The sequence below is a fragment of the Haliotis cracherodii genome, unplaced genomic scaffold (genome assembly GCF_022045235.1).
Source record: "Haliotis cracherodii isolate W230 unplaced genomic scaffold, xgHalCrac1.p SCAF_5, whole genome shotgun sequence".
Lineage (NCBI taxonomy): Eukaryota > Metazoa > Mollusca > Gastropoda > Lepetellida > Haliotidae > Haliotis > Haliotis cracherodii.
This window is the reverse complement of record NW_027266308.1, coordinates 7,413,170-7,440,992: the sequence shown is the minus strand read 5'-3', so window position 1 is coordinate 7,440,992 and position 27,823 is coordinate 7,413,170. Positions and strand designations below refer to the sequence as shown.

The 27,823-nt window shown below is 43.9% G+C and overlaps 1 protein-coding gene across 3 annotated transcripts in view; it reads left to right on the top strand.

Moving 5' to 3' along the window:
* Positions 1–11,479: 11,479 nt before the first annotated feature.
* Positions 11,480–27,823, top strand: part of LOC139442089 (YLP motif-containing protein 1-like) — a 56,706-nt gene continuing 40,362 nt past the window's right edge. For 2 of the 3 annotated variants that reach the window (XM_071222875.1, XM_071222873.1), the window contains exons 1-9: positions 11,480–11,927; positions 12,463–12,796; positions 13,889–14,017; positions 14,724–16,416; positions 16,948–17,145; positions 19,122–19,167; positions 20,800–22,002; positions 24,475–24,786; positions 26,027–26,238. In XM_071222875.1, the coding sequence (XP_071078976.1) occupies positions 11,559–11,927; positions 12,463–12,796; positions 13,889–14,017; positions 14,724–16,416; positions 16,948–17,145; positions 19,122–19,167; positions 20,800–22,002; positions 24,475–24,786; positions 26,027–26,238 (4,496 nt within the window). In that variant the 5' untranslated portion in view covers positions 11,480–11,558. The remainder of the gene's footprint in view (positions 11,928–12,462; positions 12,797–13,888; positions 14,018–14,723; positions 16,417–16,947; positions 17,146–19,121; positions 19,168–20,799; positions 22,003–24,474; positions 24,787–26,026; positions 26,239–27,823) is intronic. The other variant, XM_071222874.1, reaches the window with a different exon arrangement.

The window sequence follows — 27,823 nt, the reverse complement described above, 5'->3', positions numbered from 1 at the left end:
CCGCGAATCGCTGTGCAGAGTTGCGTCCTTTGGGCACACCAGAAACCTATGATTGTGGCTTCGAATCACGGTTCGCTCCGATTATGTTTCCAGGTTTGTCAGCACCATACCCGTGCTCGTGGGTTTCACCGAAGTGGTAAACGTCTGAGACCTGCATCACTTCGGGCTTTCCTCCCACATGAAGCTGACACGCCGTGATATAACTGGAAGACTGTTAAAAGCGGCGTTAAACCCAACTCACTCACTCACTCTCACTCCTGGCCGAAGCCTACTAGTGTCCGCAATAAAGACTCTATATAAAATATGATTTTTGTTCGATCCCATATGGTCAGTCTGTGACTTAGGATAAGTACGTAACGTCAGTGACACGTGAAGACCCGGGGTAGAATAGGTCTTCAGCAACCCATGCTTGCCGTAAAAGACGACTGTGCTTGTCGCAAGAGGCGACTAACGGGATCGGTTGGGCAGGCTGCTGACTTGGTTGATGCATGTCATCGTATCCCAATTGGGTGAATCGATTCTCATGATGTCAATCATTGGATTGACTAGATTATTTACAGACCGCCGTCATACAGCTGGGATATTGCTGAGTGCGGCGTTAAAAAAACAAACAAACAAACAAACAAAACGTGGCCCCCAGTAACAATTATATGGTGGTAAGCCACGATGGTCTTGACCATGGCCCCGTTCCTCAAAGCGATCTTTGCGCTACGGTGATCGTAAGCCTATGTTAAAGTATGGGACTTACGATCACCTCAGTGCTAAGATCGCTTTGAGGAACGGGGCCCATATTGGGGAGCGGGCAGTCCCCGCAGTCTGTGACTGCATATCCTACCCACACTAACACAATATTGTCTTTGTCACATGGTTTATGCATTACAAAATGATTAGCATGGAAGTCAATAATGTAATGTAATTCCATCATTCCGTACCGCCGTTATATAGCTGCAATATTGTTGAGTGAAACCAACCAACCAACCATCACCCTGGACAGCGAGTGTATAAGCATAACGTATGTGCCAGCGTACTTTACATCTGCTCGACTTGTCAGTTGAATTGCTGTCACTTCGCGGATACAAAGTATAGGTTATAGTTTTTACTGTCAATTGGTCCGTTGACAAATTCATTAAACTATAAACCACGACTCTATAGGAAGCAGTGATGACACAAAACTCCATACAGACAAACTGTGTGAGGGGAACGTGTCCCGGCCGCCGACACGACGTATGGTTGATCGGATGATTCATTCATTGGTGGGAGGGGGTTGGGGGTGTTTACGACCTTGGTTGCAATGACAAGGAGAGTGTGGACGACAGTGAATATATAAAGAACCCGATACAATGTACACTTCGTTCAGTTTGTTCGTGTGCTAATCTCGCACATACAAATCTCTCTCTCTCTCTCTCTCTCTCTCTCTCCTCTCTCTCTCTCTCTCTCTCTCTCTCTCTCTCTCTCTCTCTCTCTCTCTCTCTCTCTCTCTCTCTCTCTCTCTCTCTCTCTCTCTCTCTCTCTCTCAGATATGTGACCGTCAGGTACGTTCTTTCCACATATACATTGAATATGATTTAATGCAAAGTTATGTTTTTTACCAAATCTGAAACAATTTCGGTTGGAAACAGATTAAAGACGCCTGTAAGTGTTCAAATGGTTTCATCTGCCATACTGACTTCAGAAAATGCGTGATTTCCTTTAAAAAAAAAATGAACATGCCAAAATGTCAATTTACAAATCAATAGCGTGTGTGTCCACCTCTGTTTGCGATGCAAGTAACACATCTTCGTCTCATGGAATGGACCAGGCGTCCCACAAAGTCCTGTGGCATACCTGTCCATATCTGCTGGTTTCCTGTCAAAATGGGACGTCTGGCGGGTCTTCTGGCGACAATCCCTGCACATCTGAGGCGGCGACGTACGGTTTGTGAAGATATTCGTCGAAGGCCAGGGATGCTCCTTGCACTCACTGTTGCTGGCTGGAATCGATTTCGTAGGTGTGTTGTTCGAATCCAGTCGTCTTGTCGATTACTGGTTACGCGTGGCCTGCCACACCGAGGATGGTCTCTGACTGAATTCGTCTGTTGCCAACATTGCCATAAACACCAAATGGTGTTTCTGTGGACGTTAAATTGTCTTGAAACATCACGTTGACGCGATCCTGCTTCAAGCATACCAATGGCTCGCAGACGCTCATTTTCGGACAGGCGTGGCATTTCGTAATGTTGAACAATTGCGTAATTGTTTTGCTTTTCTGAGTGGTTGTCAATGCATATGGAATCCCGTTAACGCACATGTTTTTATACCCATTCTTGGGTAGTGAAATGCATGGGGCTTGCATAAAAGTCAACTTTTGCATGGAATGCATGCTTTTCTGTAGCAGTTGCGTTTTTGTGACTTGATTCTGTACCTGTACTACAATATTGATAACCAAACTTTACTTATTTGAAAAATACACTAAAATATTGGTGTCACGGGAACTTTTGTTGTTGAGCATATGTGTGCATGATAGATACATGAATAAGTTTATATTAAACGTGTATATCATCCGTCAAGGCCCACGCATGTAGTTGAAGGAGAATCGTATATATCCCAGTGTCCCATTTCAAAATCGAACTTGCATTCACTGAAACCGCGATGCTATATCTGGTTGTAATCAGATCACTGAATCACAGGCAAGGCTTGTGACAATCCGCACGCAGTGGGCACGTGAAACGAAAGAAACTGCTTGGGTTTTTTAAAGTAAAAGGTCATTTTATCAGTAAAACATTAAATGGTCAATTATGGTATCAAAAGACATCTTACATCAATTAAGTTCTCGTACCACACAGGCGATTTCATCGGGAACTCCACATCATGACGTCAGTAATGGCGAGATAACAACCTTGTTGAACGAGGGGAGATTCATACGAGAGAGGGTTGCACGAACTCGCCGATTTCTGGTTTCCAAAATAAATGAGGTTGTCTTGATTCACACTGCTGCTTGACACAGGAGTTCATGGTATGGATGATAAAGCTTCTCGTGTTTTGTTTTGGCACACCCCGCCCTCCACTCCAAGTCGTCCGCGTTTCAGACTTTCAGAAGGCAGTTACAGCTAACGAACTTTCCGCTCTTAGGGGAGTTGGGCTATCGTACGTATCGGCTTGGCAAGACATTGATGTAAACCTAGCTCTTGTAAGTGTCGGTGTGCATGTAGCAACTACACTTTTTAATTAGATGTGTTGAATCACAAAGAATCCACTTTCACTTTTTGCTCTTCTGCGTCATATTTTTGACCTTTTTTATATTTATAGCAGTCGTGGAAGGAAATTATATCAAATAGTGGGACGAACACACGTTTGTTCGAAATATTTTATAAAATCGAACATCTTAAATGATGTCAAGGACTTAGGAAAATACATACGAAGAGACCTGTTGTTAATCTTCTAAACATAACCTTCACTTGGTCAGCATGAAGCTAAAGGAAATATTTTGCTCTCTCGGTTCCAGGATAAACCAGTCTGTGAAGTGAGAGAAATATGTTTTTAGGAAAATACTACTTGCACGTTTAAACCAATCAACACCAGTGAGTGAGTGAGTGGATGGGTGGGTGCGTGAGTGAGTATGGTTTTACGCCGCTTTTAGCAATATTCCAGCAATATCACGACGGGGGACACCAGAAATGGGCTTCACACATTGTACCCATGTTGGGAATCGAACCTGGGTCTTCGACGTGACGAGCAAACGCTTTAACCACTAGGCTACCCGACCGCCCCGAGTGAGTGAGTGGGTGGGTTGAGTGAGTGAGTGAGTGAGTGAGTGAGTGAGTGAGTGGGTGGGTGGGTGGGTGGGTGGGTGAGTGAGTGAGTGAGTAAGTGGGTGGGTGGGTGAGTGAGTGAGTGAGTGAGTGAGTGAGTGAGTGAGTGAGTGAGTGAGTGAGTGAGTGGGTGGGTGAGTGAGTGAGTGAGTGAGTGAGTGAGTGGGTGGGTTGAGTGAGTGAGTGGGTGGGTGGGTGGGTGGGTGGGTGAGTGAGTGAGTGAGTGAGTGAGTGAGTAAGTGGGTGGGTGGGTGGGTGGGTGGGTGGGTGAGTGAGTGAGTGAGTGAGTGAGTGCAGTTTTACGCCGCACTCAGCGATATCCACACCTTGATAACAACTGAATACAATTTTTCAACCAAAGTTTCGCCATCAAAGACCTGGTCAAGTCTTTCTAGAAATTGCGTGGCAGACATTCAGAGGACGTATGACACGTGATGAGCGATGCTACCGCAAGCCATGACCTTTACTTGGAGCTAGTTTTCACATCTCCTGACACTTACGTTTTTACCGAAAATTGTGTGAGTAGCGGATGCTACCGGTAGACAAGGGCACGCTTACCCTTTTCAGGAACACCTGGTGTCATCACTGATTTTCAGTGATCCATTCATATATTTATTATATATAAACTAATTTGCCCATGGATTCGGAACATATTGGAGACTGATTATTCTCTGGTGTAGAAATTCAATTTTGGATCTGTTGTTAAACTTATATACACTTGCTCAATATAAAGCGAATGAAATATTTTACCCTCTCGGTGCACAATCTGTGAAGGTAATGGAATATGATGACAGGAAAATAGTACTTGCTTTTAACCAATCAGCCACAAGATATGAACGTGTGAGTGAGTGAAAGAAGTTTTACGCCACATTCAGTAATATTCGGGATTCATCGCTGCGTTATTTGAATCACCGAAATTTTATTAGAAAAACTAGTGTTTGTTTGTTGTTTAACTCTGCACTCAGCAAAATACCAGCTCTATGACGGCGGTCTGTAAATAATCGAGTCTGGACCAGACAATCCACTGATTGGCATCACGATCATCGATCCACGCAATTGGGATACGATGACATGCATCAACCAAGTCAGCGAGCCTGGCCATCTGATCCTGTTAGTCGCCTCTTACGACAAGCATTAAGTCACCTTTTACGGCAAACATGGGTTGCTGAAGACCGGATCTTCACGGGATGCACACATTGTAAAATCGCTAATCCCAATATTGGTCAGATCCGTGATAACGCCAATGATCATTCTTGTACAAATGAAAAATCTATACCTAATTAATACACGTTCAATTAAATGAGTAAGTGAGTGAGTTGGGTTTAACGCCGCTTTTAACAGTATTCCAGTTATATCAAGGCGTGTCAGCTTCATGTGGGAGGAAAGCCCGAAGTGATGCAGGTCTTTGACGTTTACCACTTCGGTGAAACACACGAACACGGGTATGGTGCTGACAAACCTGGAAACATAATCGGGGCGAACCGGGATTCGAAGCCACAATCATAGATTTCTTGCGTGACCAACGGACGCAACTCTGCACAGCGAATCGCTGCGCTTCAGACGACTGGGCCACCCGTGCCCCCTTCAAATAAATGACTCCATGTGGGTTCTGGGTTATTATTGCCATTCCCCTCAACCTATATGCTGGTCGTACGGCGACAAAATGGATCGGTTGATCATGCTCGCTGACGTGGTTGATTGCGTGTCGTCGTACTCGGACACCGTGGATTGTTGCTCACAATATCGACCACTAGGCTGTCTGGTCCTGGTTCGATTATTTTCAGACCGCCGTCACATAACCGGAATATTGCTGAGTGTGACTTTAAACAACAAACAACATCAATTAAATGGGAGTGTCCAAGTCGACCAAGACGCTGAAATATGCACAGTTGCATCCCTTGGTCGTGTAAAAAGCTATGGTCGTGGGTTCGAATCCCAGATTGATAAAGTAACATAAATCCATACGGAGACTGCGCCTATACAAACTTGCAAAGTGTCCAAACAAAGATTATTGGTTTCTTTAAGTTATCCTTAAATGAATGGTCTCAAATGTATTTCTTTTATTAACTTGGGACAAGATTAGCCCATAAGTGAAAGGTTTTCGAATTCGGGTCTCAGAGCTTCAGCTCGCCGTATCAGCATCTGCTTGTCTTTGGTTCGAATCCAAGATACGGCCCGATTATGACCCCTGCATTCTTGACCAACTCGTCCCATTCCGGGACAAGCCGAGGTTACGGAATTATTCGAGCGGTGACGATTGTGACCCCTGGCATTGCGGTATCCCCAATTTCCGTGGGTTTTATCAAAGCGGTAAACGTCGGCATCACTTTGAGCTTTTCTCTTTACACAAGAAGCTGATGAAACAAAATTTGACAAACATTTTGGGACGTGGACGAACAATCTCAGTGCAATGCGACCCCAATTCCATAATGGGGAACACAAACCAATTGTTCAATGAAGGTGCGCAATTTGCTTTGCAGAGTTGCGTCCCTTGGGCACGCCAGAAACCTATGATTGTGGGTTGGGCTCGTGGACTTCACAAAAGCTGTAAACGTCTGAGACCTGAATAACGAGGCGGAGAGTTCATGGATGGGTGACCTGTTCAGCAGCTTGAGAGTTTCCACGGCTTCGGTCCTGTCTCCAGTGAAGCACATGGTGCACATATGGTGTCTCCTTGGGCAAGTGACTTTGTTCGAATTGTGCCTTTGTTCACCCAGCAGTGAATGGGTACCCGGTAGGATGAGATGGCAATGTGTGTGTTAACCTTCTATCGTCTAACAGGCAGCTTGGGTTGTATACTCCCCATGGAGCTGAGAATAATTGTTGAGTGCACACTGATCCATTGACCGGGGTCAATAAATGTCTAAGCGCTTAGAGCATGCTTATGCATGGAGTACAGCGCCATATAATTTTTTTATCATTATTATTATTTTTGTTGTTGTTGTTGTTGTTCTTCTTCTTCTTATTATTATTATTATTATTATTATTATTATTATTATTATTATTATTATTATATATTCCACAGTCATGGGGGGCGGTCGGGTAGCCTAGTGGTTAAAGCGTTCGCTCGTCACGCCGATGACCCGGGTTCGTTTCCCGACATGGGTACAATGTGTGAAGCCCATTTCTGGTGTCCCCCGCCGTGATATGGCTGGAATATTGCTAAAAGCGGCGTAAAACCATACTCACTCACTCACTCACATCACAGTCATGGACTACACATCTCGTTGCTGCGATGATACATCGTCACGCATTGCGATCACCCGATCGTCTTTTTGTCCCTCATTTGACGCTCACGGAGTGTTTAGTATATACGCGGAACCCTCGCCCGGAAGAAGTACAGGGTTGACTTGTTTAGAAAGGAACAGTATCAATACAATCCTCGTCTAAAAATATATCTTACGCGATTGGACGTGTGACGAAATCGCGACATAAACACTTGATGCATGGGTTGGCATAATGCTCATGTGTAGCGATTACAAACAGGATGAAAACTCGATCAATGTGTCTGTTATCGGGGAATTAACATCATATCATCAACACGCATATTAGTTTACAGTTGGTTTATGTTGACAAAGCAACGAACTGCATGATTTGAAAACATCTTCTGCATTGAGCTCAGTTGATACTATAGGAGACCATAAAATAAGTTATTTTATCGCCTCTGAGATATCATGTTCACCCAGAAGAACATTAAGATGGGATGAGAGTCCATGCGGTGGCTTTGTAAGTGGCCTTCCAGGAAGTTGCACCCAATTCACGGGAAGACTGTAACTCAGTTTGTGACGTAAAAATCAATGGGAATTTAGCTCAGGTGCGCTGGTGAATAGGATCGTTTTCACCTGGCCCAGACGCCGGGTATCAGGTAATATTCATCACTGATAGCGGCGCACCTGTCAGTTGGCTGGTCGTAGCAAATTCTATTGGCGTCGTCTCTGCTCGATTCGAATTTTTGGGACGCTGAGGACGTCTGATATATCGTCTCATTTCATGGCTTTTAGTAAATACAGGAAGGGTTGTGCGTTCATCACTATCAGCCATACGCTACATTCAATCTGATAGTAAGCTGCGTCACCTATACCCCGTTCACATGCGCCTCTATACATATGTGAGACCGCCTCCGTGGTCTAGTGGTAGAGCGTCCGCCCGGAGAGCGGAAGGTCCGGGGTTCGATCCCCGGCCGCGTCATACAAAAAGACGTTCAAAGATGGTACTTGTTGTTACCCTGTCTGGCGCTCGGCATTAAGGGGCTAAAACAAGGAGTGGTGGGCTCGGAGTCAGTATACTGTGTCTGAGTGGGGTATTCATGTTAAATTGTGGCATGGTATATATCTCAGTGTGCTAGCACTATAAATCGGCATCAGTCCGGACTACTACAAACAGCCACACACACAGACACGTGCATGCACGTCACATCCACTGGAATACTGCTGAGTGTGGCGTTAAACAACAAACAAACTAACCTTTAATTGTTTGGTTTAGGTGTTTAGCATGAGCACAGAGACACATAGTATTTATTGTTTCACTATTTATCACAGGCAAGGAGAGGAGGAAGAAGAAGAAGAGGCAGTTCCAGAGGAAGCAATGGGCGAGGACTTCCAGGAAGATCTAACCCAGGGCCAGTTTCCTGGAGGTCCAAGAGGTCGTGGTGGACCTCAAGGATGGCAAAGAGGTCGGGGTGGACCTCGTGGGGCCCTGGCAGACCGGGGTCGAGGTGGTGGTTACGGAGGGCCAGGATTTTATGGTCAAATGTGAATGAAAAGTTTACCTAATAAAGGCAGGAGTTTTTCGTTTCTTTAGTACACACACACACACACACACACACACACACACACACACACACACACACACACACACATATAAGTGCAATAATCTTGGACGCGACGTTAAACCCCATTTCACCTCACCCCACCTCACCTATACATATGTGTGTATATGTGCATACGTGTGTAGAAATACATACGTGAGTATACTTGTCACGTGAACGCGTTTACTCATATGTGTATATTTACACCAGGAGCAAATTTGCATCATGTCTAGCGCAGATGCAAATGTAAATTTGCACTGTGTTTATATGTTGCTATGGGAACGTTTATGTTAACGTAAGAGGATGATCTAATTAACATCAGTTCTTTTGCCAACACCAAACCAATTATTGTCAACAGTTGCAACTTTTATGCGTATATACAGAGTTGAGCGGACGGTGTTTTCTTTTGGTTTCAAGGAGTCAAAACTTTGTCTATAAATTAAATCAAACACATGTCGCTTCAAGCGAAAATTTTCGGTGAAGTAACTCTCTTCTCATTCAACTTTGATTGGAAAACAACCTGTTTTGGGTTGAAAATCGTAAACAGACTGACGAATATGTGCATGTGCCTTACACAATTTACATACTTTATATACACACCTAAGTTGATTTTCATGTGAACGCATAGTAAATTTACATATACACACGTATGTTTAGTAACACATGTGCAAAATTACTTACGTTAGTAAATGTTGTGCATGTGAACGGGGTATTAGTTGTAACCAAATAAACAAAACATTTGAAATATAGATGGACGGAGTTAAACTTATGGGACAACGTTTACAGGCCATCCTGATTGTCTCATGGTTCTCCTCTACAATGACCGGCTTCAGAAGGAGCTGGCGGATGAATAACTAAATGTTTGTTTTTAAACATTTTTTTACGAAATTGTGACTTCGGATAAGCGGAAAATGAGAAACAAAATAAAAATACAGATGGTATAGCAGAATAATCCTTGAGGCATACCGGTGCTTCCACCTCGCATGGCCATGCTTCATTCGTCACCACTCGCCCCTTTCCGTAACCTGCAAGAAGCTATTCGGTTGTTCCCCGTAATAACACGAGTTGGTCACGAATGGGCCATGCTTATTTCGTTTCAACTGGTATTCTCATTAAATATATTAGTTTAGTGCGCTAGTTTCAAATATGAAAGGAAAAGTGGACGTGGAACAGTGTATTCGGTTGTGACAATGATCAGCTAGAACTTGCCAGTCCTGGGAAAAATATCCCAACATGGATTATAAACAACAAAATAAGCCATACTCTTTACTGTCTAAAAATGTCCATTCATAGGTGATATATTGTAAATTATAATGGTATTTGTCTCAGCTGGGGGCATAAATAATTCCTGGATTTCTTTTAGGGAATTGTCATTTTTAGAATAACATGAGCCCCTCTCTGGTCTAGCGGAAGAGCGTTTGCCCGAGAGCGGAAGGTCGGTGGTTCTATCCCCGACCTCGTCATACCAGAAGACGTTAAAGATGGTATTTGTTGTTACCCTGCCTCGCGCTCGGCATTAAAGGCTTAAATAAGAACTGGTCGGCTCGGAGTCGAGTTTGGTATCCAGGTTAACTGCGGCATGGTCTCGGTGTGCTAGCACTATCAATCGGCATCAGTCCGGGCTAGTACAAGCAGCCACACACATACACGTGCATGCACGTCGCTATATAAGTGCATGGGGGCTAGCACTATAATACCGACATTAATCCGGACTAATAGGTGAGGTGAAATGGGGTTTAACGTCGCGTCCAATATTATTGCACTTAAATAGAGACGCGCATGTATGTGTGTGTGTTTGTGTGGCTGCTTATACTAGTCCGGGCGTCGACTGATGCCGATTTATAGTGCTAGTTCACTGAGATACCATGCCGCAGTTTAACACGAATACCCCACTCAGACAGAGTATACCGACCAGGCCTTGTTTTAGCCCCTTAATGCCGAGCGCCAGACAGGGTAACATCAAGTACCATCTTTTAACGTCTTTTGGTATGACGCGGCCGGGGATCGAACCCCGGACCTTCCGCTCTCCGGGCGGACGCTCTACCACTAGACCACGGAGGCGGTACCGGACTAATAGAAGCAACAGGTTCATGGACATCTGTATGTGAGTGTAAAATTCGTTTGACTCATAAGCATGATCTGACTCCTTCTTTATATTTACATAGTCATGGGCTAGCACTATAAAACTGCCATTAGTCCGGACTAGTACAAGCAGCGCGAGGGCACGCACGCACGCAGGCACACACACATGCATGGACGTCGCTATATCAGTGCAATAGTCTTGAAAGCAACGTTAAACCCCATATCACTTCATTTCAGAATCACCAACAGCCTACTATTTAGATTAATTGTCTAATGCTGCTTTAGAAATATATTGATATGTTAAAATGCTTTCCAAAACTATACGAAGAAATCGTTTACTGTGCCGTGTAGTCCGATGAAATCATGGAAAATCACTACTTCATTGCCGCCGGAGGTTAGGTTTAGCTAACGGAATAAACCGAGCTCATGCACGGAGTTTCATCCCTATCTAAGTACTGTCATAACACACAGCTTCATTTGACACCAACCCTGGTTTCAGCCTTGAACATCCAAAGAAACGGCTCAGACACACATATGGAACGATTTTATATTTTATATACTCAGATAAAACCTTAACCTTTTACGGGCTCCTCCAATGCAAGATCACAATTATGATTATTGATTATTGATACGATATGATTTCTAAACCTTATTATTTGTTATTTATTGTAATAACGAAAAAGATATTCGCGGTCTTTAATGGTACTGCCCGGTTGATTTTGGTCCGAACATGGAATTTGAATTCCGGATTTTATTTGATGCACTTCCGCTAAGATAGATAACTCTGTTCATATTAACAGACCGCCATGATTATCATGAGGTTACGATAACTCAAAATTGACGTTTCAGGAACGAAGTCGCTGCTATACGACGGATAGAACAATGTACGGTAATTGGCAACAGGCTTCTATAGGCGGGTATATTAACCCCCAACTGCAAATGCAACAGCAACAACATATGTACCAGTGGTATTATCAACAAGGACAATGGCCGCAGCAACAAGTCATGCCACAAATGCCATCAGGACCAGTGCCACCAAACCAGCCTCCACAACCCCCACCACCAGACGCTAGTCAAAAGCCTCCCCTGCCTAAAGAAGAAGTGGACGCCATAGATTCTTCGTCAGGAAATGGCCTGAATCCAGCTCCGCCTGTGGAGCCTCCAGTGCCTTCAGATGACAAACCCCCTCTCCCACCAGATCCCCCACCCCCAGCTCCTGATAATGATCAGAAGGGCCCAGAGAAGTCTAAGGTTGGTATTGCAGTCTTCATTGAGACTGAGTTAATTATGAAGACTATTTCAGTCAGAAATGAAGCTCATTTGGAAATCTTAACACATGCTTAAGCAATTGACTGGTAAATAAGTACATGGATATTGTTAGCGCACTTTACCGGGCGAACCTATTCAGATTTCCTTTATGAGTTAATAAATGGATATTTGTAATGTGCTTTAACATGTTTAGCTTTCGTCCATTCTATTGAAGCACGCTCAAAGCACTAGAAATATTATTATTGTGATTATTAGTAATATTACCAAGGTGAATGGATCAGTGTGCACTTGATTTTCATTCTCAGCTCCCTTGGGAGTATACACACCAAAGTGCCTGTGAGGCACTATAAGCATGATAAGGTTAACAACCACCTTCCCTTGGTTCAAATATCATTGCAGCAGACCATTAGCATCCCAGGAAAGCCTTATCATGCTTATGTCAAACACTGCTAATATTTATGATGCGTTTTGGAGTGACTGCAAGAACATATGTATAATAGTGTGAAAAACCTTTCAGGAGTTGAAGCCAAAGGATGATGCAGAATCCAATAAGATGGCAGAGTTAGCTAAACAAGCTCAACAGTGGCAACAGCAGAAACAACAGCAGACACAACAGCACACACAACAGCACACTCAGTGGAACCAATGGATGGGACAGCCACAGATTGGGTACCAGACAGGGTATCAAGGAGGATACCAAGGGGGGTACCATGGTGGTTATCAAGGGGGATACCAGTCGTACCCAGGCCAGTCTGGACAAGCTCAGGTCCAGCAACAGCCAACACCTCCACAGCCACCACAGTCACAGCCACAGCCACCACAGTCACAGCCATTGCAGCCACAGCCACCAGGTAAAGACTAATGTAGAGATGGTATATGCAATGTAAACTACTGACAAGAAATTAGAGAACACCTGCTTTTTTTCATGCAAATATGATTAATCTGTCATGGCATGACAGATTAAGTATAGTAATATGAGAGAATCATGTGTTAAACTTAAACTTGTTTTGTATTTTTGTATTTATCATGTTCATAGTGTCAGTGGGATTTCTCTGTTTGTTAATTTTGTAATTAATATCATTGGATATTGGGATATTGTATGACTTTTAGACATAATCATGATAGTTTATAAATTCACTTATGAAGATATTTGTAAATTGTATCAGTTTTATAAAGAAAGCACTGATCGGCTGCCACTTTTCTTTGCTGTTCTTCAAAATCATGAACATGACGAATGGAAGTCTGCGATTTGATGTGGGTTCTCAACAAAACATTTCACATGGTCAATCCAATCATCTAATGCGTTGTAAATGTTTTTTTGTTCTGTTGTTACTCAATAGTAATAAAACTCTCACCACCTCCATAAAACTATAAATTGTCAGACACGAGGGTAGGGACCTATACCCATGTTGTTTGAAGGTGTACAAAAGGCTTGTTTCCCATGTAAGATACCTGTAGTCAAACCAAACCATCATCACATGTGTCGCGACCGCCTCTGCGGTCTAGTGGTAGAGCATCCGCCCGGAGAACGGAAGGTCAGTGGTTCGATCCCTGGCTGCGTCATACCAAAAGACGTTAAAAGATGGTACTTGTTGTTACCATGTCTGGCGCTCAGCATTAGAGGTTAAAACAAGGACTGGTCGGCTCGGAGTCAGTATACTGTGTCTGAGTGGGGTATTCGTGTTAAACTGCGGCATGGTATCTCAGTGAGCTAGCACTATAAATCGGCATCAGTCAGGACTAGTACAAGCAGCCACACATACATGCACGTCACTATATAAGTGCAATAATCTTGGACGCGACGTTAAACCCAATCTCACCTCACCTCACCTCACATGTGTCGCTCCCTCATTAAGCATTTAAGCTTCCATACCCTGATATAACTGTAATACTGTTATACAAACGGGACTTGAACCCATCTCACTGACTCGCCCACTTTGTAGCAGGAGGCAACGCAGCAGCTGCTCCTTCGTCTGCGGAGATGGATGCTGTCATGGAAGAGGAGAAGGAGTTTGATGTGCAGTACAAGCAGTGGAAGGAGCAGTACGACACGTGGAAGGATCAGAATAAAGGTGAGGCTTGTTTGTGCTTAGTTTTAAAATAAGCTATCTAAGAAAAGGTTTGAATTCCATTTTTCTAGTTGCATAAAAATTTACAACAATTTACAATGTACAATGGTAAGATGCTGCCAACTGCCATCAATTTGACCACTCCATGTGTTACTGAAAGTATGATTAACAACCTGACATTTCGTAATTGATCGACCCGTGAAGATCCGGGGTCGAATAGGTCTTCAGCAACCCATGCTTGCCGTTAAAGGCGACTAACTGGATCGGGTGGTCAGGCTCGCTGACTTGGTTGATGCATGTCATCGATTTCAATTGCGTGGATAGATCATGTTGTCAATCACAGGATTGTCTGGTCCAGACTCGATTTTTTACAGACCGCCGTCATATGGCTGGAATATGTAAAACACCAAACCAAACCAAAAATCTTAATTGATCACTGAAATTATCTGTTTCAGTCATACAATCCTTTTGGGTTTCTGTGTAGAATTGAGCCCCAGTAAACTATGCTTGTCATGAATGGTCAACTGAAATGGATGACTTTCTTGATAGAATGTCATCTTTCCCTGACAGCATGGATGTAGCTCATAATATCAATCGCTGGTTTGCCTGGTCCAGATTTGCTTTTACAGGCCACTGTCATAGCTGGAATATTACTGAATAAAGCGTTAAAAAAAAACAAAGCTGTATGAACTGTAATGCTGTTTTTCAGATCATCCCAACAAAGACCAGTTTCGTCAGTATGAGCAGCAGTGGCAGCAGTATGAACAACAGATGGAAAGCAGGAGAAAAGATATCCAGGATCGTAAGACAGTCATAGAGAAACAAAGAGAAAGTGAAAAACCTGCTCCAAAACAACCTGAAGAATCTCAGTCAAGCTATCAGCAGTATCCAGGACAGTCGAAGCAGGGTGCCCAAGGTAACCAGCAATTCCCAGGACAGTCTCCACAGGACTCCCAAAGCAAACAGCAATTCCCAGGAAAGTCTCCACAGGGACCCCCAGGCAACCAGCAATTCCCAGGAAAGTCTCCACAGGGACCCCCAGGCAACCAGCAATTCCCAGGAAAGTCTCCACAAGGACCCCCAGGCAACCAGCAATTCCCAGGAAAGTCTCCACAGGGACCCCCAGGCAACCAGCAATTCCCAGGAAAGTCTCCACAGGGGCCCCCAGGCAACCAGCAATTCCCAGGAAAGTCTCCACAGGGACCCCCAGGCAACCAGCAATTTCCTGGACAGCAAGGCAGCCAGCAATTTCCCGGACAGCAAGGCAACCAGCAATTCCCGGGTCAGCAAGGCATCAGGGCCCCTAGCAATTTTCAAGGACCACCTCCAAGATTCGGCACTCCTAGATTTGGTGGACCTCAGAGTCGTTTTCCCAATCAACAGCCAATGAATCAAAGATTTGGAGGTCCAGGAAATCGACCCCGGTTTCCCAACCAGGCTCCGAATCAAGGCTTCCAGGGAAGTCCAGTCACCAATACTGAAAACTTTGAGGAGCAGGCTGGTAAGGAGGACAATTTGAATGAAGATGATATGGAGGAAGGTTTTGGTGATGAGGATGAAGAACAACAACAGGAAGGTGACTATGGAAACCAACAAGGATATCCTCCAAGTAACCATGGTAACCAGCCATTCCAGCAAGATATGAACAGATTCCCTGGGCCAAGAGGTCCTCGTTTTCAAGGACAGCCAAGATTTCCAAACCAAAACTTTAGAGGACAAAGACCCCCAGGTCCTCATGGTTTTCAAGGCAGGCCTCCATTCCAGGGTGGTAGAGGTAGAGGTGGTCCTAATCAAGGTCCAGGTTTCCGCCATCAAGGACCTGGAATTCAAGGACAGTTTGGACAGCAGGAAGAAGGAAATGAAGGAGAAGAAGAAGAAGAAGCAGAAGCAGAAGAGGAAACTGTTGAAGATTATGGAGAAGAGGATCCATCTGTTCAGAATCAGAATTTTGGACAAATGGGCCAACGGCCTCAATTTGGCGGTCCCAGATTTGGTGGTCCGAGGGGTTGCTTTGAAGGACCAGGCGGTCCAAGGTGGGGAGGGCCAAGAGGTCCACCTGTGCAGAGGTTCCAGAGAGGACAAGGACCACGTTTTCAACCTAGGGGTCCTCATCAAAATAGAATGCGAGGACCGACTCCTTTAATGGATATCACCTTTGAAGGACATGAAAACCCAGAAATTGATGAAATGGAGGAGGCAAATGAGGAGGAACAGGAGGAGAATTATGAACATCAGGGAGGACTTGCCCCAGGTGCTCCAAGGGGACGAGGCGGTCCATTCCAGGGACCAAGAGGACAAAGAGGGGCTTTTATGAACAGAGGCCGAGGCATGCGTGGAGGATTTGGACCTCCCCATGGACCAGGCTTCGGTGGACCTGTGTTTGGCGGTCCAGGGGATCAGATGTAAGTTATACTGAAGTTTCTATTTCTCCTCTTGAGCTTTAGAATGCTTGGCAACATGTCGGTCTACATATTGCAACTATTTCAGACCTCGTAACATCTAGTTTCAATTCAGTTATCGACACTTCACCAGGCACTCATAAGACCATGGAGAAAAGCTCATGTAGATACTTCCTAGTAGTGAAACTGAGTAAAAAGTATTGATTCTTACCATAGTAAAATCATTTTCTGAGATGGCGCTCGGCATTAAAGGGTTAAAACAAGGACAAAACGTAGTCAGTATACTGTGTCTTAGTGGGGTATTCGTGTTAAACTGCGGCATGGTATCTCAGTGTGGTAGAACTATGAAATCGGCATTGGTCCTGACTAGCACAAGCAGCCACACACACAGACACGTGCATGCACGTCACATCCACTGGAATACTGCTGAGTGTGGCGTTAAACAACAAACAAACTAACCTTTAATTGTTTGGTTTCGGTGTTTAGCATGAGCACAGAGACACATAGTATTTATTGTTTCACTATTTATCACAGGCAAGAAGAGGAGGAAGAAGAAGAAGAGGCAGTTCCAGAGGAAGAAATGGGCGAGGACTTCCAGGAAGATCTAACCCAGGGCCAGTTTCCTGGAGGTCCAAGAGGTCGTGGTGGACCTCAAGGATGGCAAAGAGGTCGGGGTGGATCTCGTGGGGCCATGGCAGACCGGGGTCGAGGTGGTGGTTTCGGGGGGCCAATGTAAGTCAGGATTTTATGGTCAAATGTGAATGAAAAGTTTACCTATTAAAGGCAGGAGTTTTTCGTTTCTTTAGTACATTTTATTAATCATTTGCTTTATCTATTGATTCCTAATCATATTAGTTATATTTTTCAGCTAACCTAATATGACACAGTATACGGCAACTAAAGACACCATAACAAATTTATTATGCTGAAAAGTTTACACTATCTGGTATACCTATCGCAAATAGGATGTCAAAATGAAAACTTTACGCTTACAACCTAAGACGGTCAGGGTCAAAGGGAGACTACTCTTCAAACCTCAGAGGCCAAACCTTGTTGATAATTTTGACATTATATAATCTTTATTGACGTCACGAACGTGATCCAAAAGAACATTAACTTCCTTGCACATCAAAATTAATGATAGTAAAACACAAAACAGTGTTGAATAACGAATTTCTGTGCCAGAGTTTCCATGTGAAATATGTGATGTGGGTGTTGGAAAATCCAAGATGGCTGTCACTGACCATATACTGTCTCATATTAGGTCAGTAACAACCATCTTGGATTTTACTGACGGTATACGGGCTCATATGTTGTCAGTAGTTCTGCCCGCTTATTTGTCAAATTCACTTTGAGGCATAATAAATACATATATAGGACACATATACTCACCACCAAAAGAAACGTGAACCATGGAAACACTGAGAAGTGTGTATGTTAAGAAGTAATGTTTCCAGTGTGTACCACTTCATGATAAAACTAACAATCAGGCAAGTGTTACCTCAGAAAGTCTATATTCTTATCACGATATGCTGCATGTGATTTCCAAACTTTACACGTTAATCCAGCACGAGACAAATGGTGCATCATGGATCTGTGAAGTCACATGTGATGCGTTCATGAGCGCTAATTCACACAACATACCACTAGGTTCAATTGCATGTCAAACGAATGTGATATCTCTTGAATATACAGTCAAGTCCCTTTAATCCGTTGGTTGCATATGATTATGTCGGATAAACGAAATTAGGAAGTATCAACATTCATGATCGAAAATCGGACAACTACATGATTGATAACAATTCAAACACGTCATAAAAAAAGAGGAAAAGGGCAATATTCATATTGTCATGTTACATTATTAGCGGAATATGTTTTCTAATCATGCATCCTCCAAAGTTTAACACAATGTATGACCGATTCAAAATACTTTTTAAAGCATAGTCTGGAATGGAAGCTGCCAATTTGAAACTAGTGCTGCAATGCTTAAGAAAGCTGCTTTCTTTGTGGCTAATGTTGACTTCCTGTTAGTAATTTCATTGGTGGGTCAATGTTCGCGAAAGGTCGTTCTGACGTGACTTGTATTGGGATGTCCTCAGCGTTAGCGAGAACTTGTATCCGACTTTATGAGATTGAGGTAATCTAGGCATGTGATTAATCCGGTTCTGTTTATTTAAAGTACTAATTGTTTATTGTTAAGCAAGTTTATCTCTGCAGCATTTGAAATATGAAGCTACTCGCCGACTCGTCTCACATCAAATCAAGGGGCTATGTACTCGCGGGAAAATGACCACGGAGTACGCTGATCACTGTGTCAGATTAACGAGACTGATTAATGAGTGATTTCGGTAATTCGTTGCAAATTAGGTCTGTTGGAGTCGGAGTGCGAGACTGTTGGATTAACATGTCTAAATAGCACTGATTTAATCGGTTCCCATCATTAGTGTCGGATAAAGCCAATTGTCGGATTAACGAGTGTCGGATTAACGAGACTTGACTGTAAATAATTCTTCATATATTAACCAACATGAATGGTATTCGCGTTTCTTTGTCGGTGGGTATATTTATATATATATATATATATATATATGTAATCGATGATAATGATTATTTTTAATATCTTTTCAGCAATAATTGAGTTATGATAGAGAAGTCGTGTTGAAATCATTCTTTAATCCCATTTGTATTTCTTGTAAATTACTTTTCAGGAACCCAAGAGGACCAGGGCCATACCCTTATGGAGGCTCAAGGATGGTACGTAAAGCTGATCACACAACAATTTCATTGTTAAAGGGAGACAAGTCAGGCAGGGGGAGATATTGGGGAGGAAATAATTAGGTCATCATGCTTCCTTGATTCACAGGAGTCCGGACTCCTGTCCTTGATTCAAGACAAAATATTACAGTACATATATACTGAACAAAAAAGGTTCATGATATTTTGGGGATATTTGTATGAAATTGTGTCTTGAGTGCTACAAAAAGATGCCCCCAAAATGTTCATGATCTCTAACTTTGTTCAGTATATACTGCATGTTTATCCGCACACAAAACAGGAAGTACTGCCTTGTCAAATGCAGCCTGTAAGAAAGGGAGATAACTCAGTAGTCGTGTTTAAACTGCTCACCTTGAGTTAAAGGCGTTGGATACCATTGTTCATTCGCATACCGGACTTGCATGTAACGGCGAGTATTTGTAATGCGGTTACGTCCCATTGACTCGCGGCTAATTGTACTTGAACTCATAAAAACGTAAATTTGGGCAAGAGTTACCTCCCCTGATTCATTATTTTAGGGGTATGCTGTGTTGATTGAAAATAATTTAAATATCCTCTGGTAACATGTTGTTTTTATTTTATAATTTTATTTTACAATTAATAACTATTAGAAATAAGCCAGTTTGAAAAATATCTTGATTTTGTAAAATGCTTTGTGACAGATGAATCATTTTTTTTTGGAAAATGTGTTTTTTTTTAAAGTCAAATGATGTGTGAAATTAAAAATGTTTTCACTTGAATTTTCGTTTTTCTGTTTTGAGTCATATCAATACTGTAATATGTCTATTTAAAAACACTCATTTAATGATCAAACTTTAAAATGACCATTTTATTGGCAAGATGATTTTATCATCCGGTGACTCTAGATGGCGCCACTTACTCAAAAAATGCTGTGGTGACTTGTTTTTTTTATTGCATAATTTGATACAAAATGATACTAAAATAAACCCATTTCTTGAATTTTTTTGTTTTTGTATGCAACCTCTTTAAGTATCAGACCTGATGCCTAATCATTGAAATGGGTTGTGCTGCGGGATCTATTTCATTTCTGAGTGGTCTTACCTATTTAAACACTTAAAATGATGTCTGTATTTAAAGATATTCAAGGGGCGTTCTGGTAGCCTTGTGGTTAAAGCGTTCGCTCGTCACACAGAAGACCCGGGTTCGTTTCCCGACATGGGGGGTACAATGTGTGAAACCCATTTCTGGTGTCCCCTGCCGTGATGTTGCTGGAATATTGCTAAAAGCGGCGTAAAACCATACTCACTCACTAAAGATATTCAAGATATCTTCCCTTCAGAGTTACATTTCACTGTGAATTGTGCATATATGATGCCAAAAAATGTGTCCTCTGGGCCATTTGCATATGTGGCTCCCTCTCTGACACAAGGACTCTCCTTTATTTTCGAACATGTTCATATCAAGTCAGGTTCTTATGGTTTGGGGAGCTCTGGGGTAGCCTTGTGGTTGAAGTGTTAGCTCCTCTAGCCAAACACCATGGTTCGATTCCCCAATGTGTCAATTTCTGCCGACCCTGTCTTGATTTTAGACTTTACCTCACTCGGATCTTAGCTTCTTGGGCTGATGTGTTTTTTGTTCTTTTTTTTTCAGCCTGGACCTCCTGGTTATGGTGGCCCAAGAGGTCAGGCTCCAGGTCAAGGTGGCCCAAGAGGTCAGGCCCCAGGTCAAGGTGGTCCAAGAGGTCAGGCTCCAGGTCAAGGTGGCCCAAGAGGTCAGGCTCCAGGTCAAGGTGGCCCAAGAGGTCAGGCTCCAGGTCAAGGTGGTCTAAGAGGTCAGGCTCCAGGTCAAGGTGGCCCAAGAGGTCAAGCACCAGGTCAAGGTGGCCCAAGAGGTCAAGCACCAGGTCAAGGTGGCCCAAGAGGCCAGGCTCCAGGTCAAGGTGGCCCAAGAGGTCAGGCCCCAGGTCAAGGTGGCCCAAGAGGTCAGGCAACAGGTCAAGGTGGCCCCAGGTTTCAAGCACCAGGTCAAGGTGGCCCAAGAGGTCAAGCACCAGGTCTAGGTGGCCCAAGAGGTCAAGCACCAGGTCAAGATGGTCCAAGGGGTCAGGCACCAGGTCAAGGTGGTCTGAGAGGCCAGGCACCGGGACAACAGTTTGGTCCTAGGGGTCAAGCACCAGGTCAGATGGGTGGCCCAAGAGGTCCACCTCCTGGTATGGGTGGACCAAGAGGTCAAGCCCCTGGTAGGGGTGGGATAAGGGGAACAGCACCAGGCCAAATGGGAGGTCCAAGAGGTCAGGCACCAGGCCAAATGGGCGGTCCAAGAGGTCAGGCACCAGGCCAAATGGGCGGTCCAAGAGGTCAGGCACCAGGCCAAATGGGCGGTCCAAGAGGTCAGGCACCAGGCCAAATGGGCGGTCCAAGAGGTCAGGCACCAGGCCAAATGGGCGGTCCAAGAGGTCAGGCACCAGGCCAAATGGGCGGTCCAAGAGGATCATCACCAGGTCTTGGTGGACCAAGAGGATCATCTCCAGGTCTTGGTGGACCAAGAGGATCATCTCCAGGTCTAGGTGGAGCCCGAGGTCCATCTCCAGGCCTAATTGGACCTCAAGGTCTATCTCCAGGCCTAGGTGGACCTCGAGGACCATCACCTCATGGTTCTCAAGGATCCCCATCAGATCAGCCACCAGGACTACTGGACACACCCAGTCAGGACAAGCCATTGTTCCCTTTGGCTGTAAAGATGGAGGCCAAAGAGAAAGAAGAAGAAGGGGCTGGTGAACAGCAGGTGGATGAAGATAGCAAACCAGGCCTTGTGTCCTATCAGGATGATAATGATGAGACCCCTATAAAACAGGTAAACTAACATTAAACTCTTGTGTGTAGCACACTTCTTCTGGAAACACCCATCCTCAATATGTCCAAGGCTTGCATTACCCACACTTGCCCCGGGGTCCATTGTCATGGTTCTCGCAAGCTCAGATAACCCTCCCTTGATTTTCATTTTACCTACCAATCAAACGTCGAGATTATGAAAAATGAAATGAGTAAGGCACTTGCCACTGCCAGTTTTAATGGACACGAAGACATCACTGTCCATCAAAAGATTTTGGGGGGCTTTCTTTTGCATGTTGATCAGGTTTTAATGTTGTATTTCTGACGAACTCTAGCATCATCAATGGGACTGGTTGCCATTTTGTTGATTTCGCCAACACAATATCAGGCTGATTGTAACTGATTGGTCAGTTAGACTGAGTAGTGTAGGAAATCAGGTTGGTTAATGAAAATAATGGCGGGTCATTTGAGATCAGGGTTTGGGATCCAGGCGTTAGTGCAGGTTCACCTAAATGTAAATCCTGGAGGTACAGAGGATGAGCAACACCATGTTAACATCTTCCTCAGATGTCCAGGGTGATAAATCTCCAATCTATTACGATAAATACCTTCGTCCCATTCGCCACTGTAGCTTTGTTTTTGAGTTCACTTCGACTGTAAGAAGCTGTCCAATCAACGTACAGTCAAGTCTCGTTAATCAGGCAATCTGACAATCGGTTTTATCCGACACTAATGATGGGAACCGATTAAATCAATGCTATTTAGACCAGTTAATCTGACAGTCTCACAGTCCAACTCCGACACACCTTATTTGCAACAAATTACCAAAAATCACTCATTAATCAGCCATTTGATCCGACACAGTGATCAGCGTACTCCGTGGTCGTCTTCCTGCGAGTACACAGCCCGTGTTTTGATGCGTTACTGTTGTGTTGTTTTGAGCTTTAGAAGTTGCATGATTAGAAAACATAGTGTAATACATTAGCGCGTGCTTATGTACTGCGGGAACAAGTTACACTAAGAAACATTGAAAGCTCTCAACATCTCTTGGCTTAATCAACAACGACATTGCGTGAGGAGATGATAGATCACTGAGAGGAGCTTATGCACACTCAATGACCCCAGCAACCCCGTTGCTAGGCTAACGTCATATGGCATTGTTTCGCCAATGGATCTTGCAACAAAATTCCACAAATCACGTCATTGAGTATTGTGACGTGATTGTAAACTTTGTGGTGCAGGTCCCGTTCCACAAGGTGATCGTATTGTAGCGCATCGACAGTCGTAACTTTCTGTTAAAGCATGGGAGTTACGATAACCTTTGCGCTATGGTAAATTTGTGGAACGGACGCCTGAATTCTAAAGAAGGGTATGGTATTAAAAAGATATGTGTCACTTTTGATGTGCTTAGATTAAGTTGTGGATTGGATTAAGTTGTGGATCGTGTAGGTGTCAGCCTATTCATACACGACTGGAATTCTAAAAAAAGTTATAAATGGCAAGTAATAAATAAAATACTAAACTCGTGAATAGTTCTGGTATCTGACTCGCTTTTGCTCATCAGATACCAGGACCATTCACTCGTTTCATAAAATTGGTATTACACGGGAGCTCGTTTAGTATTCTATATGAATATTTCATTTTTATTTTATTTTTTTATGCGTTTGTATCATTATCTATCGTGTAGTTGTCTGATTTTGGATCACAAACGTTGATACTACTTAATTTCATTTATCCAACATTCTCGTTAATCCGACATAATCATATGCAACCAACCATGTCGGATCAACGGGACTTGACTGTATACTGTTCTTTCATGACTGAAATGGAGCAATGTTACCAATACATGACCTGCCTTGTTACCTCTCAAATAGGCGGGCACGGGTGGCCCAGTCATCTAAGACTCCGCGATTCGCTGTGCAGAGTTGCGTCCCTTGGACACGCCAGAAACCTATGATTGTAGGTTCGAAGCCCGGTTCACCCCGATTATGTTTCTAGATTTGTCAGCACCATACCTGTGCTCGTGGGTTTCACCGAAGTGGTTAACGTCTGAGACCTGCATCACTCCGGGCTTTCCTCCCACATTAAGCTGACACGCCGTGATATAACTGGAATAATGTTAAAAGCAGCGTTAAACCCCACTCACTCACTCACTCACTACCTCTCAAATACAACTGGAAACACAAGTTAAGAGTATGAACACACCTTTCCATCTTGATCATGTTAATAGTTAGGGAACTATCTTAAGGAAAGTCTTCTGATCCGCTTTTCCAGGGATAGTACTAGTTTGGACAAGGCCACAATTTTTAATGTAGATCTATGGAAGGCCCTTTTGATCGGTTATTGAAATCAAGAATCTGTCCTGTGTGTGTTTCATAAACCAAATAAGTCCTTGCACCTGTCAGTCTGTTAATTATTATTTTGGAATTCTCTAAATGTTCTTCCACATGTCTACTGAACATTACATCCATATATTATTTTTTCTCATCTTCAGGAGGGTCAAATTGAAGGTAACATTAAAGGCAATTTTGACAGGAACTTTGAAGGGAATTTTGACGGAAACCTAGAAGGAAATTTTGACGGGAACCTAGAAGGAAATTTTGACAGGAACTTTGAAGGCAATTTTGGAGACACTTGGAATTCCCACGGTCGTGGTGGTCCAAGAGGGCGACCTCCACGTGGTGGGTCATGGGGTAGAGGTCCTGGAGCAAGGGGAAGAGGGGGATTTGGTCAAGATGAACGTGATCCTTACCCATCGGAAGACAATTTTCCAGACAGGCCCAAAGCAGACTGGCCTCCTTATGACGTAAGTATAAACTCACTTGCTTGTCCAGGGAAAGGGGGGTGTGAGGGCCCAGTTGGCCCTGTCATCTCCAGAGACTAAGGCACCACAATTTGTTGTGCAGAGTTGCTTCCCTTAGACATGCCAGAATCTTTATAGGTTCGAATTCCAGATGTCTCCTGACCATGTTCCTAGATTTGTAAATTTCGTGGATCGATGCTCATCATGCTGTCTGTCATGTGGCGGTAAACAACATGTAACATCTGGGCAGGGCCCGTGAAGATTCCGGGGTGGAATAGGTTTTCAGCAACCCATACTTGCCGTAAAAGGCGACTGTGCTTGTCGTAAAAGGCGACTAACGGGATCGGGTGGCCTGGCTCGCTGACTTGGTTGATGCATGTCATCGTATCCAAATTGCTTGGATCAATGCTCATGCTGTCAATCACTGGATTGTCTGGTCAAGACTTGATTATATACAGACCACGGTCATATAGCTGGAATATTGCTGAGCGCAGCGTTAAACAAAAAACAAACAAACAAACAAAACATCTGGGCGGAAAGCGTGACATGATGCTGACATCATCATTGGTGTTATAACTGAAATACTGTTGAGCCAGTATAAACTTAGTCTTTATCCAGGCCTCACTGGGGATTCTAGGCCATTACAGGTCCTTAGTAGCCAGGCTTGAAGGAGACACATAGGTAAGAACATGGTGAGGATTCTGTGGCCACAATGGCTGCTGTGGAGGATTGGATGAGAATCGTCATATCTCTCATCCTCCAGCCCACATCCGAAAGAGTGGCTGACCTTCAAAGGAAATTGGAAATGTTATCTAGTTCATCAAGAACAGGGAGTGGTCAAGTCATCTAGGGTGCCGCAATTCGCTGTGTAGAGTTACATTCTAGGGCATGCCAGAATCCTATGATCGTGAGTTCAAGTTTGCTCCAATTATGTTTCAAGGTTTGTCAGCACAATACAGTTTGCTCATGGGTTTCACAAAAGTTGTAAACGTCTGAAACCTGCATCACTTCAGGCTTTCCTCCCACATGATACTGACACACCATGATGGAACTGGAATACTGTTCGAAACGGTATAAAACCACTAAATGCACTCACAAAAGAACATTGGATAAAATTCAGTTTCAGTCACTTGAACATGTTGAATGTTACATCTTATATCTTATTAATGATCTTAATTTTGACATTTCATCAATGTTTTGATAAAATCTTGTGAAAACATCTGTAGACATGTATATTTTACAGCCCTTCAATCGGGATTACCCGCCCAGAATTCCTCCACCTCATCCAGAAGACCCATATGCTCTACGAGATCCGTACTTTGAACGGCGGGACCCCTACTATGACCGTCCTGATGCCAGGAGCTATCCGCCTCCCCCCCTTCCCCCACCCCCTACAGCATATGATCGATTCCCCTACAGCGACCCCTACAGTGACTCCTACAGGGACAGAGACAGGTACGTGCATCCCTTGGGGGTTCGGGGTTAGAATAGGTCCCCATCAACCTGTGCTGGTCCGGGTTAGAATAGGTCCCCATCAACCTGTGCAGGTCCGGGTTAGAATAGGTCCCCATCAACCTGTGCTGGTCCGGGTCAGAATATGACTCCAGCAACCTGTGCTGGTCCTACCTTGGGGATTCCGGATTAGAATGGGTCCCTAACAACCTGTGCTGGTCAGACCATGGGGTTTCCGGGATAGAATGGGTCCCTAACAACCTGTGCTGGTCAGACAATGGGGATTCCGGGTTAGAATGGGTCCCTAGCAACCTGTGCTGGTAAGACCATGGGGATTCCAGGTAAAAATAGGTCCCCAACAACCTGTGCTGGTTGTTCCATGGGGATTCCAGAATAGAACAGGTCCCCAACAACCTGTGCTAGTTGTACCTTGGGGCTTCTGAGTTAAGATAAGATCCCCAGCAACCTATGCTGGTGGAAAGAGGCAACCAAATGGAAGGTCTGGCTCAGTGACTTGGTTGATAGAATGCCCTCGTACCCCGTAGGCGTGGATTATTGCTCACTATATCAAGTCACTCGACTGTCTGGTTCTATTTTACAGGTCGCTGTCATATAGCTGGAATATTGCTGAGTGTGGCCATTAACTAAAAACAAACTGGTTTTCCTTGTCATTAGGCGTGTCATGACACATCATCACATGATGATGCATATTGTAATACTTAATGGCTTGTTATTGTTATTTGTTCTCTGGTTCAGGTGGTCCAGCTATCATGTAGTCATGAAATCAATCATGTGTTAAAGTTGTATGATTGCTTACTCCATGGACTGCCTCTGTGGTCTAGTGGTAGAGCGTCCGCCCGGAGAGCGCAAGGTCCGGGGTTCGATTCCCAGCCGCTTCACACCAAGAGATGTTGAAAGATGGTAATTGTTGTTGCCCTGTCTGGCGCTCGGCATTAAGGGGCTAAAACAAGGACTGGTCGGCTCGGAGTCAGTATACTGTGTCTGAGTGGGGTATTCATGTTAAACTGCGGCATGGTATCTCAGTGAGCTAGCTCTATAAATCGGCATCAGTCCGGACTAGTACAAGCAGCCACACAAACACACACGTACATGCACGTCGGTATATAAGTGCAATAATCTTGGACGCGACGTTAAACCCAATTTCACCTCACCTGCTTAATCAATGTTCCTTCTGGTTGTGTTATGCAGTCAGAGTTAGCATTTCTTAACTGACATGCTGTACCACTAGGCCATTCGGGGTAGAAAAGGTCTTCAGCAAGCCATGCTTGCCGTAAAAGACCACTATGCTTGTCGTAAGAGGCGACTAACGGGATCGGGTGGTCAGGCTCGTGACCTTCATTGATGCATGTCATCGATTCCAATTGCGGGGATCGATGCTCATGATGGCAATCACTGGATTGTCAGCCTGGATTATTTCAAAACTTCATAAATATTCCTTTTAGAAAATCTACACAGAACTAAACATGCATTGACAGATATGGAGGCATATTGTATATCCTATCCATTGATGTAAATGAATCGATGCATCAGTAAATCCATCTGATCCGCTTATGGGTTTGAATGTGGC